The 19,586-nt window shown below is 38.2% G+C and overlaps 1 protein-coding gene and 1 pseudogene across 1 annotated transcript in view; one reads left to right on the plus strand and one right to left on the minus strand.

The window, feature by feature from the left end:
* LOC145260356 (arginine--tRNA ligase, cytoplasmic-like) overlaps positions 1 to 8,674 on the plus strand; it is a 445,287-nt gene extending 436,613 nt beyond the window's left edge. Inside the window, exons 14-15 of the mRNA XM_080118291.1 lie at positions 3,659 to 3,906; positions 8,397 to 8,674. Coding sequence (XP_079974417.1) covers positions 3,659 to 3,906; positions 8,397 to 8,506 — 358 coding nt within the window. The 3' untranslated portion in view covers positions 8,507 to 8,674. The remainder of the gene's footprint in view (positions 1 to 3,658; positions 3,907 to 8,396) is intronic.
* Positions 8,675 to 12,722: 4,048 nt separating this feature from the next.
* On the minus strand, positions 12,723 to 12,839 carry LOC145263802 (5S ribosomal RNA; annotated as a pseudogene).
* Positions 12,840 to 19,586: the final 6,747 nt, after the last annotated feature.

The following is a 19,586-nucleotide window of genomic DNA, read 5'->3' on the forward strand; positions in this document are numbered from 1 at the left end:
AAAGGCCATAAATGACAAAGTTCTCGCTAATTCTCTTTCCTCGTACCTTGAGCACATGGTACAATGGGGGAAGAGGTGGCAGGTCACTTTTAATGCATCCAAAACCAAGCTTCTATCTTTACATCATCAACGCTCTGATCCCCATCTGGCATCAATTGAAATGGATGGCTCTCGTCTTGGAGAGGCTCCATGTTTTGACAAGCTTCTGGGTTTGACCTTTACTCCTGATCTGAAATAAAACACGTACATCAAATCTGTTGCCAGGGACGCTGGGAAAATGGTTGGATCCTTCTACCGCTCCAGAAGATATCTCACTACTGATGCAATTCTCTATTTGTATAAAAGCCAAGTACGTCCAAGGATGAAGTACTGCTGCCACATCTGGGTAGGAGCTGCTAAAAACAGCCTATCCTGCCTTGACTGAGTACAAAATAGACTTCGTGGCTTAGTGGGGAATGCCCTTTTCTCTTCCCTGCAACCTGTCTCCCACAGAAGAGACGTTGCGAGCCTGTCTTTGTTTTATCGTTATTTCCATGGTAGGTGCTCGTCTGAGCTCCAATCCCTTGTCCCGCCTCGCCAATCTTTCACAAGAAACACCCGTCTGGCTGAAACTACTGTCAATAATTTTCCCCACTCTTTATCTGTGCCTAAATCCAAACGTAGATTCCATGAGTAAAGCTTCTTTCTTAGAACTGCACGCCAGTGGAACTCTCTGCTGCTTCCCTGTTTCCCCCCTGACTACAACTTGGACGTCTTCAAGTCCGACATAAACAAACTCCTGACAAACTGCCCCCTTTAAGTAAGACACTCTATCAAAACCCCCAATACTAATGATTACTACAATACTATCTCATTGATTACTGTACACGCAATAACCCTTATCCCTGAGTGGCCTTCGGGCCTTGATAAGTGGTGACCCCCATGTAAAAAAAAAAAAGTGTTCCACATGCAGTTCTAAGAAAGAAGCTTTGTTATGGAATGTACGTTTAGGTTTAGGCACAGATAAAGACTGGCTTCACTTAGACAAAAAAGTTTAGAAGAGAGGGGACCGTAGATTGGAACTCAGATGAGCACTTGCCATAAAAATAATGATAGAGGAGAGACCATCTCGCAAAGTCTGTCAAGGCAGGATAAGGTATTTCTGGCAGCTCCTGCCCAGATGTGGCAACAGTACTCCATCCTAGCTCACGCATGGCTCTTATTACAGGTAGAGAATTTCATTGACAGTGAGATATCTATTCGGTTTCAAGGCAGAGAAGAGGGCAACTTTACTTTTTTATATACTAGCAGGACCCGTTAGCTGGCATTGCGCAGTGGAAGCAACCCCCCCCTCCTAAAAATAATTAAACTACGGTTATAAAGGAAATTGCAGAGGTAGAGCTCATGTAAAAATTTACCTCCCCTAAAAAATTTTTTTTAAATTTAAAAAAACATTTTTGGATGTAAAAAAAAATAAAATAAAAACAAAGTTAATGTGTGTGCAGTCTATCAAAAGTGGTAAAAACACAATTTTCTGTAGTCAATGTAATTTATGTTAACGCTAAAGTCTGAATCAGTGAATAAAATAAAATAAAAAGTTAAATGCTCCTCAGCATCAGTAAATGCCATAGTAGAAAAACCAAAACTAATGTAACATCCGGTAAAGGTCAATAATAGCATTCCAATCGAAAAATGAATATTGCTACCGGTAAATGTTTATTTTTTGTTTGTTGGGGATGGAGTAGTGGATAGTGATGTGTCGGTTTTATGTGCGTTCCCCAAAAACACAAACACACACACATAAAACACGCACACACCATGTTTTTGGATCGAATAGTTAAAAGGTGTCATGGTTATTTAATATTATGTATATTACTTTTTAGCAATTTATTTTGCAACCGAAATGTTGTTAGCATTTAGAAAAGAATGTACGCACACAGACCAACGTACCTACATATGATTATGCCGTGTTTGTGTTTTGGGACGCTAGCGCATCAAGGCACATACACAAACAGAGCATCACACAAATTGGGGGGGGGACATAAGTGAACTGGAAATACCATAAATAAGGAATATAAATACAAAATATATATATATATATATATATATGTGTAGTAATTTTTTCAGTAAAGATATCTCACTGCTGATGCAATTTTTCTACCTATATAAAAACCAGGTACATCCAAAGATGGAGTACTGTTATCACATCTGGGTAGGAGCTGCTAGAAAGACCTTATCCTACCTTGACAGACTTCAAAATAGACTTTGTAGCCTAGTAGGGAATGCCCATTTCTCTTCCCTGCAACATCTTTCCCACTGAAGAGATGTTGTGAGCATGTCCCTGCTCTATCATTATTTTCATAGCAAGTGCTCGTCTGAGCTCCAATCTATGGTCCCCCTTGCCAAATTTTCACGAAAAACACTCGTCTAGCTGAAACCACTATAATGATTTCCTCCACTCTTTATCTGTGCCTAAACCTAAACATTGATTCCATGAACAGAGTTTTTTTTCTTAGAACTTCACAACTGTGGAACTCTCTTCCCTTTGCCTGCTTTCCAGTTGACTACAAGTCCAACTTAAACAAATTTTTCATGAACCATTCTCCTTAAGTAATCCAATTTACCAAATTTTCACTACTAATTATTAATACAATATTATCCCATCGACTGTTATACACTAAATAATCCTTATCCTTGAGTAACCTCCAGGTCTTGATGAGTGGTGATTCCTATGTAAAAAAAAAAATATGTATATGTATAGGGAAGAATAGGATTCTAGAATAATAGAATATGTCGAGTGCAGCCAATGGAAATGGGCGGACGATGTCAAGGGAGACTTTAGTAATCATGCTTGTGTAAATGGAAAGATTATGTTAATAAGCATTTAATAGCAGTGCAGTAGCAACATCATAGGAAAATGTAGAAATGTACACTGTGTCAACTACTGACCATGATAGGACTTGATATTTAGGAAGAAAAATAGGAAGTACTTCTTCTAAAGATGTTTGCGACCGTGATGGTGATGCTTCTAGGATGAAATATAGGATTTTATTATAACGACTAAATGCGTCTAAAATGGCGTTGTAAAGTTGCATAAGATAGTGGCTAATAGTGTAGACATAATAAATTTGTATGTGGCATCTGTTGTTGCTAACCTATGGTACTTTGGTCCAGAGGAGAATTTCTGCAACCAAAATATTATATATAGGAGATATGCATAGCCACGCATAAGTATCTATGAAATAAAAGCAGATCCCATCTGCAGAAAAATGTGCACTCACAGTATTTATCTTGCATATAAAACTTGCTTTGAATGTCCTAGAAATGGTTAGATTATTTTACATTAAATTTATGTGAAACTTATCCTTTGCTCTGAATTCTAAAATAATTGTCTGTTTGTTTGTTCTTCTTTCCGACAAGTTTTTAGGGTGTTCATATGTAAGTGCCTTAAAAAGGTAGAATCTCATATTAGAAGAGTGGTAGCAGAAGGTGTTAATCTAAAATAATACTGAATAAATCTTATAATATATTCAATTTTAAACAGTTGTAGTATTAGATTTCAGTTTCTTGTACATAGAATGCATTACAATTAAACTTCAACAGAAATAAGTCAGATCCTTTTGAAAGGATATCTTCAACATTATTTTTATGATTTCAACCATATTTTCACCATTGACAGGTCCATCGCTCGTCTTGCAAATGTTTCTGAAGAGAAACTGAAAGCCGCTGCCCATACCACCAAAATCATCTTGGATCATGAAAAGGAGTGGAAGTTGGCCAAATGCATCATGCGCTTCCCAGATGTGATCGAGAAAATCTTGGCCGATCTTCTCTTACATTCCCTTTGTGATTACATCTATGAACTGGCCACCACGTTCACTGAATTTTACGATCAATGCTATTGTGTGGAAAAAGACCGTCAAACTGGTACGTAGAATTTTGATTCAGATTTACATTTTTAAAATTCAATTATTATTCTAGATCTTGTTTATATTTCATTTTTAATAAATATATATGACGTGTTCTGTGGAAGAACGACGTAAGCGCAACTTTATACTTTTCATAAAAAAGAGGTTAAATGTTGGAGCATAATGATAGTTATTTGAGCTTTTAAATGGGGTTTAATAATCGTGTAATGGAAGCTTTTGCAAACTTCGAACGCTTCCCCTTCGGATTTTACATAGTATACAATTGTTGCATGCCTTCTGCTCTGTTCTCTTGTACAACTTCTTGTGACTTCTTGCTTCTTAACAAACTTCTGTATGTAACTATTTTGCTCATTGTAATTTCCCATTTTCGGATTGATTTGAATATTAATGCAACTTTTTCCAGGCCACCTATTTTTACGAAACATTTTTTTTCTTGCAAGAACATGCTTTTCCAAGCCTGCACTTTCCTACAATACATTTTGATGAACTACTGACATATTATTCTCCGCTATTTCACGTCCGTTTTGCTGTTTCTCTTTCCCACTGGTCAACCTTTCTTGTTCTTTTTCTTCCGGTCATATTCAATGGGGCTTACAAAATTAAAGTTTTTAGATATTCAACTTTAATGAACAACAATTATGTTAGTGCTTGTTGATTTGCAAATCTGAAAAAAATCAAAACAAATAGAACATAATTAGGTAAAGAGTTTAAAGAAAATCTATGGTCTTAAGTATCCACATTTCAACAAACGTATATCAAATATTCAAACACTTATTTTCACATGATACTTTGAATTCAGCAATGATTTTTTTGTGATTAGATTCTCCTTGATATTTTATGTATTTTGAGGCAGAAATCTCAAAATTTCAACTTTTAGTGCTTATGTTGTTCTTCCACATGTCATATGTAGAATAATTTTATTTTCATTATTGACTACATATGTGCACATATGTTTCAGCTGTGATTTCTTTTAAAATCCAGCACCATCAGGCTACTAGTTTCAACATATGATATCTAATAATGTTCATGTAATTGTATATTAATACAGTTCTACTTGAGCACTATTTTGTAAACATTTTATCTATATTCCTATAAATCTGTTTTTTTTTTTTTGTGTATTGATATTTATGTTAAAAACCCTCTTTTTATTTTAAAAGAAAATACAACTTTGTTATATGTAGGTCATTGAATCGCATTCATCTGCAAAAGATCAAGCTAATTTGCATATTCTTTTAAACATTCATTTTAATTAATTCCCTATTAGTTTTTTCGGTTTTCTTATGGGATGATCATTTTTAGTTAACTATTACATGTAGATATTCTACATGATTTATACTTGCGTAATATTTGTGTAAAAAGCTTATAGTAAACACAAACCTCTTTTTATATATATTTATGTATGCATGTATATTTTTGTTTAAAAAATTTTGCCTAACAAACTCCCGTGTCAGGTTTTGATCTACAAACATAAGATTTCATATATAGGATATTTGAACCCATGCAAAACTTTATATTTGAGTTTTAGCCAAGGGGGAAAATTTAAAAAATAGAATTTGTCAGGTGATGGTCGAACGACGGCATTACAACTATGCATGCGTGATGTAATAGCTATTGATTCATGTTTTAATTTTTAGCTTTCAGTAAACATGTTTTCATAACGTCAAAGGAAAAATTAAATTGTAAGCTAAATGTTGTGGATTCGATTCTCAGTGGTGGTACACGGGTCTTCTTTTTTCTTTTTTTTTTTTTTTTTTGATCATCACTATATATTGGGTCCGATAAAATATAATAATAAATAAAAAATATCATATTTAAGCATATTTTACTATCCGGTAATGCCGGGCAGCCTGCTAGTAATGTATAAATATACCGGATAGTAAAATATGCTTAAATATGATATTTTTTTTTATGCAGATTTCGTATTGTACCCAATGTATATCAGTGATTTGAAAGGTGAAATAAAAATATGATTTGAGTGCCATCATCTAGAATTGAAACCAAAATATCTAGCGCTCCAGCCTTAATCGTTATCGTCTGATATAAATGCATACGCATATAAAAAGTTTAAAAAATAAGCCTGTTTAACCTATGAATTTATATTTGGGCATGCCTACAGAAGCAGTTGATTTCCACTTACATCTGTCAAGTTTCAATTTTTTCAATTTTGACCTCTTAGCAGCTATTTTTACCGGCTAAAGACCAAATCAAATTTGTTCCACAGGTTCGAATCTCCTATATATTAAGTTTTAAGTCTGTAGACCAAGGATTGAAAAATAAGTTTCCTAGAGAACGTTACTCAGATAGACAGACAAGGTCACATTGTTAATCCCATGAAAGTTCAATGTTTATAAAAAAAAAAAAGTGATCAGTGAGAAACAGAGTGGTATTATAGCATAATTTTTATTTATTCATGTAAACATTATTTGCGACTTATGTGCATACATATTTCAGTTGTAATTTCATTAGGCCAGATCTTATAATAAACCAAGAGTTTAAACCAATTTTTTTTATACAAATCTATCTGTTATTTGAGCAGGAAAATAAAATAAAAATAAGACAAAAAATACTACTACGATAATTTAACTCAATGATTAAGATTTTAGCTCCAACACAGCTCATATATTATAAATCAGTAAAAAAAATGATGGCATAATCAATATTGTGTAATTATAGTGTTAAATTTTTGGAGCATCATTCCATAATATTGATTATGTTTTAAATTTTGTATTCCACTGATATATATATATATATATATATATATATATATATATATATATATATATATATATATATATACTAGCAGGCTGCCCGGCATTGCGTGGTCATGAAATACACTTAAATTTTAATTCACATGGATTATGTATTTATGATTATAGAGCCAATTCTCTATCAATTATTATATTGTACCTAATATATAGTAGTGATATCACAATTTAAAAAAAATATGCCATAGGTGTCATCAGCTAGAATTAAAACCAAAACATACAACTCACCAGCCTCATTCCTCAGCCACTGAGCCATGCCCATACGCATATAATTAGTTAAAAAATAATGTTGTTTAACCTATTAATGTAAATATGTTTAGTTGACTACTCCTACCAAGGGCAACTATTTTGTCTTCAATTTTGACCCCTTAGCAGCAATTTTTGCTGGATAAAAACCAAAGTGAAAGCGGTAAAGTTCCAAATACTGTATATATCAATTTTTTACTCTGTAGACCAAATACTCAGAGACAAGTTTATTAGAGACTTTTCACACACACACACACACACACACACACACACACACACCAACAAGGTCACTTCATGTTTATTTATATATATATATATATATATATATATATATATATATATATATCATGAACTCTCCTGTTGATTTCAATGTGTGATGTTCTTGCAACTTTGTCTATTTAACCCTGTGTGTGAATTGCAAGTGGCATTTCAGTCCAGCTAATGATCTACAAAGAAACCCACAAATAGTACAAGAGTGTGGATTATTAGAGTATATGGATGGGACAACAGACAATATTTTATTTCTTTCCCGCAGTTTGATGTTGCATTTTTCATAATGCCTTTGAACCATGTAGACCTCCATTCATTACGATCAATCACAGAATCTTCAAGGGCAGTGGAGTTTATTTCAGCAGCTATGATATTGTTTTTTAATTTGTCATTGTATCTAAGTAATGGCTGGCCTACTCTCCGGTGACCACTGTCAAGTTGACTGTACATCAACATTTTTGGAATTCTTTCCTCTTGTATACGCAGCACATGGTCAGTCCAGCGCAGCTGTGATTTCATGAGAAAGAATCCAATACTATCAATGTCACATATGCTGAAAAGGTCAGCATTTGCAATTCTGTCACTTGAACTAACTCCACAAATTTCTCGCAGGCAGTTTTTATGAAAAACATACAACTGCTGAATTTGTTTTCTGTACAGTGTCCAAGACTCCAAGCCATACAAGAGTTTTATATATATATATATATATATATATATATATACCTAACTATTGATGGATAGATACATATAAAAATATTTCTGTATCTTGGAGTGTTTTCATCTGATATTCTACGCAATTATGCAGAATATAGAAACTATGCATAAATACAATTGAGTGCAATAGTGAAATGAAACCAATCATATGATCTGAAACGTTTTTCAAAGGAATATGCAAATTAGTTAACAGTCATGTAGTTGCTTGCATAGTTATTAAAAAAAAAGTCCAGCCGTTTTCAACGCTAACTCGTTGGATATATATATATATATATATATATATATATATATATATATATATATATATATATATATATAGTCTTAAAGTAAGTTTACACTTTTAGTTTTTTAGTATTTTTCAAGAAACGGAGAAAATGTTACAATTCCTTCACACTTGCTTTTTAAATTTAGCTCCAGTTAAAATAAATAAATTAAGTTGTAATGTATGTTCTGTTTTTTTTTGTTTTTTTCAAAAATCTTTTTCAAATTTCAGGGGAGATAATCAATATCAACATGAGTCGTTTGTTGCTGTGTGAAGCAACGGCCAGTGTCATTCGAACAAGTTTCCACATCTTGGGAATTCAACCAGTGCAGAAAATGTAAAAATGCACAAAAGAAAATCTTCTTTGGCTGACGACACAAGAAACTATTGACGCTCTGAAGGAGAATAAATAATCTCATCTCTAATCTCATCGAAGCAAAACTAACAAATATGGATTCAATTGTAAACATGAGTTTTACTTGAATGATTAAAATGTTATCAACAACAAATCAGTATTTGCTTTCTTTTTCTTTTTTTTTTTTTCAAGTTTTTACATATGTTCTTGAAAATTGGGTGCATGTTTGCATTGGTGATCTCTTAAGCCAACGCATTTCAGGTGAAAACATTATGTACTTGTCATAGCGAAATTAGTATAATTTTTAAAAATTATGAAAAATGATCGAGTCAATGATGTGCTATTAGCATTTGAAATAAAATATCGGCCACAATTATGTTCCCAGATAGCATGTTTAAAAATGGTGGATCCTTACTTGAAGTCAAAATTTATTTTCCTTTGTTTGTCATACTGAATTGGTAGCACAATTCTTCCACATTAAAACTTATGATAAAACTCAATAATTTGATAAATTTTACTTTTGCTTGTAATTATTTTTTTTTACGGTATCATTTTTCGTAATATTTACAATTTATACTAATTTTGCCATGACATGTAATTACGTAATAATGTTTTCACCTGAAATGTGTTGGTTTAAAATATCACCATTGTAAACAAGAATTGAAAATTGTATTATATCGTGGAAAAGAGATCAACTAAAACACCAGCTAAGAAAAACAGACAATAGAGAAAATGAGAAATCTATGTAAGGAAAATTATTTTTTATTTATTTTTTGTTTTTTAATTTAATTTATTTATTATATATTTTGTTTTCATGCGACAAACATGCGAGACACTCAGTCTTTATATGACATGTGAGGCACTAAGCTGTTGAACAATATAGAAATGCCAAGTTATTAAACATCCAATTTTACTTATATTGTATGATTCATTTGGTTTAAATGCAATTCAAATAAAGCTTGACATCAGTGAGGAAAGCCAAAGCCATCTGAGAAGAAGGTCCAGAAATAGTGCAGATTCTCTCCTGATAACCCAACATTATTTGAAGTTCAGAACGTAAAAACAGCTGATAAACACAATTATATACAAGTCTACAAGTTAAGCTGTTTTTTTCTAAGCAACAATATCTCCTGTTGGCCACTCACATCATAGCGAGTTCCTGCTACAGTTCCAGTAGCAAATATCATTCTGTTCATGAAATAAAGTATTTATACAAACTAGATGCTGCCTCTGCTAGGATCAGTGTTTTAAAAAAAAATGGTTAATACAAGAGAATCTTATTACAAGGTTAAGATAATTCTGCTGTAGCAATCATTTTTTTTTTCCAAGATATTTTTAGTGTATGATTTGAATTGCGAAACATTTCTACTAAAAGCAAAAATAGCATCCAATCTTTCACTGTTTCTTCTGTAATAATGTTTTTGTTTTAAGTTGAAATTTCTTAAGAAAAATGTCGAAACATAAGCATGTTGGTAGATTTAAAGAAATTATTTTCTGTTAGATATGGAGCCATACCGATATGAAAGGAAATGACTGCACCAATTCAGCAGCAAAAATTGCTTCAAACATTCAAACTGATTTAAATTTTTAAATTCCTTATGCAGACCTTAATAACAGATATATCAATACATATGCAATGGAAAAATAGCAAACTTACTGGAATTAATTCCTCAACAACAAACTACTAGATGAAATAATGTCAAAAATGTAAAAAGCAGGAACAAAATACTAAACTAAAAACTGAAAAAAAATACGATTAGCAAGAATAGAAATGGGTTATACACATTTAATCCAACTAATATGTCATGAGAAAAGAAAACCATCCCATCTGTATCGCATGTTAAACCCCATTCACAATTAAACACATTTGGATTGCATTTATTTTGTTGCAACAAGGGGTAATTTCTATTCAGAAAAAATACAAAGGATCTATTTGAAAAAAAAAACGTCCACATACTTTTACACCTTAAAAAATTGGACTTTATAGAAAAATTTAAAAGCATCATATCACTTATCTGTCAGCTAAAGCAAGAGGTAAAGACCCCCTGAACCAATAGATATTCAGTGTAAAATGATCCAAAAGGTCAGCAAAATCAAAACGAATTCTAGGATGGTCATCAAATACAGATCCTGAAATAGTAAAGAATTCTGTTTTTTTTTTTTTTTGTTTTTAACTTCAAACTGTTATACAAAGCTTTTCTGAAAAGTTATGGGACTGGTGTTTGTTGTATTACTTTTGTTTACACTTTGTCTTAATGTTATTTAATAGACACTGACGCAACTGTCACATTTCTCTAAACAGTTTATAATGTCACAATAATACAAGAAGGAATATACATACAGGATTATAACAAGCTGACAGCCATATTTGTTTACAAAGCCAGAGCCTAGTTTTTACAGTTGTTGACTATTACATTATTTTACTTACTAATGAGTTATCCCCCTTTTTTAAAGCTTAAACCTCTAGAGGCTGAACATATTAATACTTATTAATGCAAATTAATAAAAATTCTTCACTTTGAAATTATAGATTTTATTGGATCAAGAATCATGAATCTGAACAAAAAAAAGTGAATTCATTTAAAAACTTAAAAGATATGAAATGTGCCATATTTGTCCCCTTTGGCTCTAATCTTCCTGATTAGGATTGTGCAATATATGGCACGGGCAGCCCTAGATCAATGGTCGCTTATTTTTTTATTTTTTTCACTCCTAATAATGCATACTGCCACTATTTGGGATTGTGTCTAACAGGGGACTGTGGGGAGTTGAGCAGCGAGATCTCTGTTCACATTACATTTAAACTTCTGCGGGTTAGTACAATCTGAGAAGCAAAAGACAGGGAGGTTATTTCAAAGTCTAGCACTCCAAGGGAAGAAACTATTAGAGTAGAAGGCTTTCCAACATCTAGAGACCTGAACAGTACAGGGGTGGGATTTTGCTATTTGTTTGGGGATATGTACATTGAGGAGGCACAAATGGTGTGAGTTCATCAGAGCACTTTCTTTTAAAGTCCTTGTAAAACAGGCACAGGGATGTTACACTGCAGCAAAGGGACAAGTTGGAGTTTGATAGTGTGGACCTATTAAATTTAAAACGCTTTTTTGAACCCTGTCCATATGTGGCAACAATACTCCATGCATGGGTGAATTGTGTCTTTGTCAAGATGTTGGATGCTCTCTGGTGTGAGTAATTTCCTAGCATAGTAAAGAGGGGCCACCTTTTTTGCAGCAGTCTTGGCAATGTCCTTAACATATTTGTTCCAATTCATGTTGCATGTGAATGTCAAGCCAAGGCGTTTGAAAGATAGGCTCTCGGGTAGGGTGTTATTTGTCATAGCGATTGAGAAGGTCTTTTGTGGTTGTTAAAGGAAGTAGCTATGATCCATTTACGGCACCATTTCACAACAAATTGAAGGTCATTTTCTAGCGTTTCTGCCTTGAATACGTCTACATTTGTTTTTCTCTCATGTTTATCATAGAGCATTGTGTCATCAGCAAATATACTCATCTGAGACAGAATTTTATTAGAGAGGTCATTTATGAATATCAGGAATAATAAAGGTGCGAGGATCAACTTCTGGTTCACATTATTAATAATTTTAAATGCATTAATATCTTGTTTTACAACCTGGATTTTTTCTTGTCTTTGAAGAATGATTATGTGGAGTAGTCATCCAAAGATAGGATTTAATTTTTGTGAGAAGCCCTTCATGCCAGACCTTGTTAAAAACTTCAGATATACCAAAAGTTACAGCTCTAGATTCCCCTGCTTTATTTAATGTATAGTATATGCATTCAGATCCATCTGGAGGGGCATAGGCCATCTACAACTTTGTAGATGCTTTTGTAGCGACTGAGTTTATTTTTCGGGGTAAGGGTTGGTTGGTTGCTTGTTTTTGTTTTACGCCATATCAACCCTCTTCCAGGTTATTTAATGCCAAATCTGGTGATTTTGAAAAAAAATTTTTGAATAGAATATATTTGTTTTTTGCAAGTCGGTTTCTATTTAACCCGTAGTTGGGACCCTAACAGGTACTACCACTCCGGGTCAGAGTGGACCTGGGAGTAATGGCAATTAAAGGGTGGCTCCACACTCTCCAAAGCCTGCAAGATGGGGCCTCACCATCAGATATAGTTTAAGGTTATATCCAGGACCTTTGGGGTAAGGGTGCTGGCCCCACGCCCAACCTTCCCAGAAGGTACATACAGCGCCTAGTCTTTCCAAATGGTCACCCATCTGGTACTGACCAGGCTCAATGTTGCTTAACTTCGGTGATCTGGTGAGAACCGGTGTATCAACGTGATTGTGCCGTACATGCATTCAGAGATAATGGTTTAAATATGTGACACTTACGTCACCCGCGCGTCGTCCAGTGGTGGAATGACCCCGGTTGTCGGTTCTGATGTTTCCTCAGCGATGATGTCATGGCCGGTTTCCTAAAACAGACTTGTCATGCAAAAACAATTGAAGGGACCAAGTCAATAAGCGTTTCTTTTTGTTTAAACTTCTTTGTATTCAATCAGGGTACAATCGCAGTTAGCTGTTTAGTTAGGGACTGGCCACTTGTTAACTGCGAGGTTTTCTCTTCTCTCTCTCCGACAGACAACTCAATTATCTACTTGACAGGGACAGTCGATGGGGGAATCTTCGTTCGTCGGACCCAAGGAAACAAAGCTCTCTATCTTACTCTCTCAAGGCTCGCTGCTTATATTGTGGGGGCGTGGACTGGGTCTCTTCCCGTTTCAGGTCGTTGGCCAATCAGAATTAAGGGATCACTGTCCGTCAGATCTTCGCCAGGCGGTCTATACCCAAAAAAGGAGCTGTCTTTCTTTCTCTGTTGGCATTCGGTTGTTCCCTAATGGAACTTGACAGGACATAAAAACAGAGATGCCTAACTTAATTATTTTTGAGAGGACATAAAAACAGCTGAATCCGATTCCACAAAGGCCACGCGTCTTTTCAATAGGGTCACGTGTCGGCCGTTCGGCGACTGTTTGCTTTGTAGATCGGAATTTCATTGGTATCCTCGCCACCCACGGGCTGTCATGGCCAATTTAACGTCATCACGTTCTTCCACCATAAGCTACGATCTTATCTTTTTTCTCTTCTTTTCGTCGTTTACAGCTGCCTGTTTTCCCTTTCTTTTTCCACGGGTTCACCGCTACTCTTGGCCTTTTGGTCAGGATCAAAGTGCAGCATCTGTTCTTCGGATGCCGCACTTCCATTTCTTGTTCTCTTTCGGTGGAGGAGAAATCCTTCACGACTGGGACAATTCTTATTTTTGTACCCTTGGGCGTCTCTCATTCCACTCCCCTCCCATCGACATGTCTTTTACATCGTAAAATACACCTTTTGCCAGGTGAATTGTTTCTCAGATGGCTGGATTGCCAACTGCACTGACCGTTTCAATGAGAGAGAGAGAAGAAAAGGGGGAAAGAAAAAAAAAATCGCAAATCGTGAGCCAGCCCCTCTTTCGAGAATATATTAATCGCATGCCAAAAGAAAAGTGATAAAGTCTCTGGAGTTTTAATTGTTCGGATTAGTTGTAAGAACCCCCCCCCCAAAAAAAAAACAGAACAAAAATCAAAACAAAACAAAACAAAACAAGCGGAACGAAAGAAAAAAAAAAAGGTCTCTTGTTTGTTAGGTGAGTGTGGGTGGGTGCGTTCCCTCTTCTTCTGTCTCTGTTTGTCTTAGGTTTACAGGTGTAAGATGGAAGTGTCATGGAAAAAAAAAAAATTTCTTTTTTTTTTTTTTTTTTTTTTTTTTTTTGTGTGCGCGTTTTCACCTTTTTTTATCTTTGGTCTGCAGGTGTAGGATGAAAGTGTCATGCAACATTATTATTTATTTATTTATTTTTTGTTTTGCTTGCCGTGTGCGTGTGTGTGTGTTTTCTCTTCTGTTTGTCTCTGGTCTACATTCCTACAATTTTAAGAGCCATTTTGGGCGGCCCCCGAACGGACTCATCCTCCGCTCGTTCCACCACGCCTGTTAGGACCGGGTGCTGCCCCCCCACGCCGGTGCCCTTCTTTTCGCTTAGCTGCCCAGCTGTCTGCGCTCTGGTGGTGCGCCCCCCCCAGTGCAACATAGCACTGCACCACTGCAGTGCCTGTCTAACGAGGTCCACATGCAGTCGCTCAACCCGTATTTTCAATAACCCGTCTCTCAACCTTCCCGGGGCCACTATACTGGGGGTACAGGTTTCCCGATGACAACACACCCAACTGCGCACATACACGTACACTTTTCTTTTTCTCTGGCCGCTACGCGTGGCTGGCCGTTGGTATTCTCATCTTCATCATCTCCCCCCTCACATCCCTATCCAGCTATCTGCAAATTAAAAACATTCTCCAGATTTTCTTTTCTCACACCTCATTGACAAATCCTATCCACATATCCATCTTTCTTTCTTTTTCCTTTCCTTCCCCCACCTTTTTTTTTTTTTTTTTTTTTTTTTTTTTAACTTCACTTGTCCCATAAGCATTCTCTCACTCGGAACAAGGTACAGCATCTGCCCTAACGCCACACCCAACATGCACTATTCTCATCCAGTGAAGGAGAGATCCTCCCCGACCGAGGCAATCCTGCCCTTCAGTCCCATAATTTGTCCCAGCAGCGCCATTTTGGTCAGAGACCAAGTGCAACAACTGTTTCAATGTTACACTAACAATATTCAATTCCCGTCCCGTGAAGGAGAAATCCTTCTCGACTGAGCATTTCTAAATTTCTTTTTTTTCAAAACAGAACAATATCAGCACCGTTTGTTTCTTTAAGATATTCTACTCGACAGTTTAAATTCCCCAAAGACACCCTCGCTCAATACGCGACTTTCTCGTGCTAAGTTACTCTCCCCGTTGGCCAATTTACTCACTGCGAGATACTTCTCAATTACTTATAGTTCTTTCCTGCTTTTTACGGCGCCCCTCCCCCTGAAGCCTTCCGTTTTAGTCCCTTGCTACCTCCAAGGTCAGTCCGCGACACAATCTGCCAACAGTGCGAACACATGGGGGCCCTCCATGCATCCACAGAGAAAACAGCTGTACCACATTTAAACCTGGAGATGTCGCTCCAACCTCCCGTCTCTGTCCTCCTGACCCCCACTGGTCCTTGGTGGAAGGACGTCACACTACTCCTGGGACAGGGAGTCCCTTGCTCCCCTCAACGGCAGCCTCGGTTCACCTCTCCCCATTTGCTGGATCCAGGAGATGGATATTGGACACTCTTCATCCCCTTCGTTCGACTCCTCAGCTGACTCTGCGGTCAACTGCCATTCCACTCTCTTTTCTTCACGAGCCGCGCCTACTCTTCGTGACCTCCTATAGCTGGTGGAGTGGAACCCTGAAATTTCCCGTTCCAACCTTCCGTCCGTCTCTATATTTCTAGGCTCTATGGAGGTCGTCTCTCTTGTCTTAAACCGTCGCTCGGTGTCGTCCCTATAGTCGTCAGGAACTCTGTCCTCATCTCGCGTTTGACTACCCCCGGGATTCTTTATCTTTTTACCCGTCTCCCTCATCCAAACTTGGTCACCCTGTCTTAACTGTCCAGTAAACGCTGCCTTTTTTTTCTTCTTGACCTTCCTGGTCCTATTAGTCCTATCGGCCGTCGCCTTGAGGACCGTCCCTGATTCTCGGACTACTGGATCTGTAGGAGTTACTCCCTTCTTATTAACCTTATACGTCGCTACCCGTTTGACTTGGGACAATTTTCCTCCCTGTTCCTTGGTGCTATCCACCTTGCCCATACAGGCCCCGACCGTTCTTGGGGAAAGCTTCCTGTTGCTGTCAGCTCCCATAGGGAGAGGGACAGACCTTGTGTCACCTAGTGGTATCTTCACCCCTCTCACCGTTAGCGCGTCTGGATTAAAACTCAGAGTGGCTCCCCTCGCTCGGAGCCAATCCTCTCCCAGAATCATTTCGTTGCATAGCCCGGGTACCACATACAGGGGGAAATTCTCTTTCTTTCCGGCCACTCGTACGGGTAGCCATACCTTCCCTGTCACCGACATCCAGCTACCGTCGGCCTGACTGCACCCCACATCCGACGGGTACAACCTTCTCCTCCCTGCCACAGTCCGACAGACGTCCGCGTCTATTAGGGATATTATCGCTCCGGTGTCAACCAGAGCCTTCATCTGCGTGGCTCCTATCGTCACATCACAGGTGAGTTCTCCCTTTTTTGTGAGCGGAGGGAACACCTGGGCTCTCCTCTTTTCCTGTTTCAGGGTTCTCTCCTGGTACCCCGCTCCCGTGAGCATCGCAACTTGTGACAGTGGTTTCTTTCCAACCCTACCTGTCTGCCCTACCTCTCTTTCTCTACAGATTCGCCGAGGGGGTGGGGTTTGGTTCTGATTCCCTCTCTCCAGAGGATCTTTCGCCCTCGGGTGGCTTTTTCCTCGGTCAGGACAGTCCCTCCTAATATGTCTCGGGTCTCCACACCGCCAACACTTGTGGGACTGGTGGCTGTAGGACAAACGGTCAATTTTACCTCCTTTCTGGCACGTGTTCAGTTCGGTCTTTACGATGCCCACTCTTACTCTCTCATTATGTCGGGGTGTCTTCTCGTAGACAGTGGGGCACTCTCTCGACCTGTGGCCCTCGCCGCCACAGTTCCAGCACACCAATCCAGGCTGGCCCCGGGCGAGTCCTCCGGCCCCATATCTCATTCTGTTCCCCAGTTCCCGGCTCCTATTTCGCGACTCCTCTCCCATTATTCTTTTCTGCAACCACGCATAGTTCTTAGCTATTTTGCGTGCTTCTTCTAGAGTGTCCGGGCAACTCTTTAGCACCTCTATTTTGGTCGCTTCGTCCCGCAATGCATCTACCATCGTGTCCACTAGCATTGCTTGGGTTGTGGGCATATCGCGGTGTTCGGTCACCGGATACGCCAGGACCGCCAATTCTTGCATGCGGTCGACTAGTCTATCCACATCTTCCCCGTCGGCCATCTCTATTCGAGACAGCTCGCGCACCGCCTGCACTGTGGTCTTTTCGCCGGCGAATTTCCTCTTCACCTGATCGCGAAAATCTGACCAGGCTATGCCCGGGTTACTTTCCAGGCATTTGCATATGTATTCTGAGGCCGCTGCGACTGCTCCGTCACAGGCAAGCAGCACCATTTCTCTATCGGTCAACCCCTATACTAATCTTTTTTTTTCTATTATCGCCAACCACTCCTTGACTCCCCTCGGGTCTCCCCCATATGCGGGTACGCTGATTCCCCACAGTGGCCGCTCCATGGTCATCTGCAGCTCAACAGTCTGCTCTGACCCTTCCCCCATCGACTGACCCGCCCCGAATCCTTCCTGAGAATACATTATGTTATTATCTATTTTTTTTTCACTCGCCCCCTACAAGGTGTAACAGCGCCCAACACAAAACACAGACAGCCGCTGAAAGCAAAGCATACAAAAGAGGGAACCAGCAAAAAAAAATGGACTTACCCGGTCTGATGCACTTGTGTTCTTCTGCGACTGGTGGATGAGAATGACCAACGAGCTGTTCAGACTTTATAATCAGTTGATTAAAGTTCGTCGTCTGGCTTCACTCGTGGCGTTTTTTTTTTCTTCTTCTTTTTTCTTTTTTTTTTTCAAGATGCGCTTTGTTTTCGAGTTTACTTTCTTTCCTTTTTTTCTTTTTTTTCAATTTTGGCTTTCTCTCTTTTTCTCCCTCCTTGTTTAGTTCGTTTTCTTTTTCTTTTTTTTTTTTTTTTTCAATCTTTCAACTTTCCATTCCCACTTTCACAGGGAGATCTCGTGCCTTCGAGAGAGAAAGAAAAAAAAATTATGTGCCCGTGGAAATTCGTTCGCACGTTTCCTACCGAAACGAGGTATCACAGGTCATCGACACCAGTTATGTGACACTTACGTCACCCGCGCGTCGTCCAGTGGTGGAATGACCCTGGTTGTCGGTTCTGATGTTTCCTCAGCGATGATGTCACGGCCGGTTTCCTAAAACAGACTTGTCATGCAAAAACAATTGAAGGGACCAAGTCAATAAGCGTTTCTTTTTGTTTAAACTTCTTTGTATTCAATCAGGGTACAATCGCAGTTAGCTGTTTAGTTAGGGACTGGCCACTTGTTAACTGCGAGGTTTTCTCTTCTCTCTCTCCGACAGACAACTCAATTATCTACTTGACAGGGACAGTCGATGGGGGAATCTTCGTTCGTCGGACCCAAGGAAACAAAGCTCTCTCTCTTACTCTCTCAAGGCTCACTGCTTATATTGTGGGGGCGTGGACTGGGTCTCTTCCCGTTTCAGGTCGTTGGCCAATCAGAATTAAGGGATCACTGTCCGTCAGATCTTCGCCAGGCGGTCTATACCCAAAAAAGGAGCTGTCTTTCTTTCTCTGTTGGCATTCGGTTGTTCCCTAATGGAACTTGACAGGACATAAAAACAGAGATGCCTAACTTAATTATTTTTGAGAGGACATAAAAACAGCTGAATCCGATTCCACAAAGGCCACGCGTCTTTTCAATAGGGTCACGTGTCGGCCGTTCGGCGACTGTTTGCTTTGTAGATCGGAATTTCATTGGTATCCTCGCCACCCACGGGCTGTCATGGCCAATTTAACGTCATCACGTTCTTCCACCATAAGCTATGATCTTATCTTTTTTTCTCTTCTTTTCGTCGTTTACAGCTGCCTGTTTTCCCTTTCTTTTTCCACGGGTTCACCGCTACTCTTGGCCTTTTGGTCAGGATCAAAGTGCAGCATCTGTTCTTCGGATGCCGCACTTCCATTTCTTGTTCTCTTTCGGTGGAGGAGAAATCCTTCACGACTGGGACAATTCTTATTTTTGTACCCTTCAGCGTCTCTCAAATATCTGCAATAGAACAGCTTGCCTAAATCCATACTGTTAATGAAATAGGAGCTTAGTGTTACAAGATGGTTGACTAGTGCTTGATTGATTAACAACTTTAAAGATTTTTGTGAAGGTGAGCAGGAAACTGAAGAGGCAATAATTGAGCAAGTCACTTCTTTCCCCAGAATTCTTGAATACTCATACATATGATAGTGGCTAGCTCAGCAGAGCATTTCTTAATTAGTATGGCAAGGATGAGATCAGG

The sequence above is a fragment of the Euprymna scolopes genome, chromosome 3 (genome assembly GCF_053919585.1).
Source record: "Euprymna scolopes isolate OS-2025 chromosome 3, ASM5391958v1, whole genome shotgun sequence".
Taxonomy (NCBI): domain Eukaryota; kingdom Metazoa; phylum Mollusca; class Cephalopoda; order Sepiida; family Sepiolidae; genus Euprymna; species Euprymna scolopes.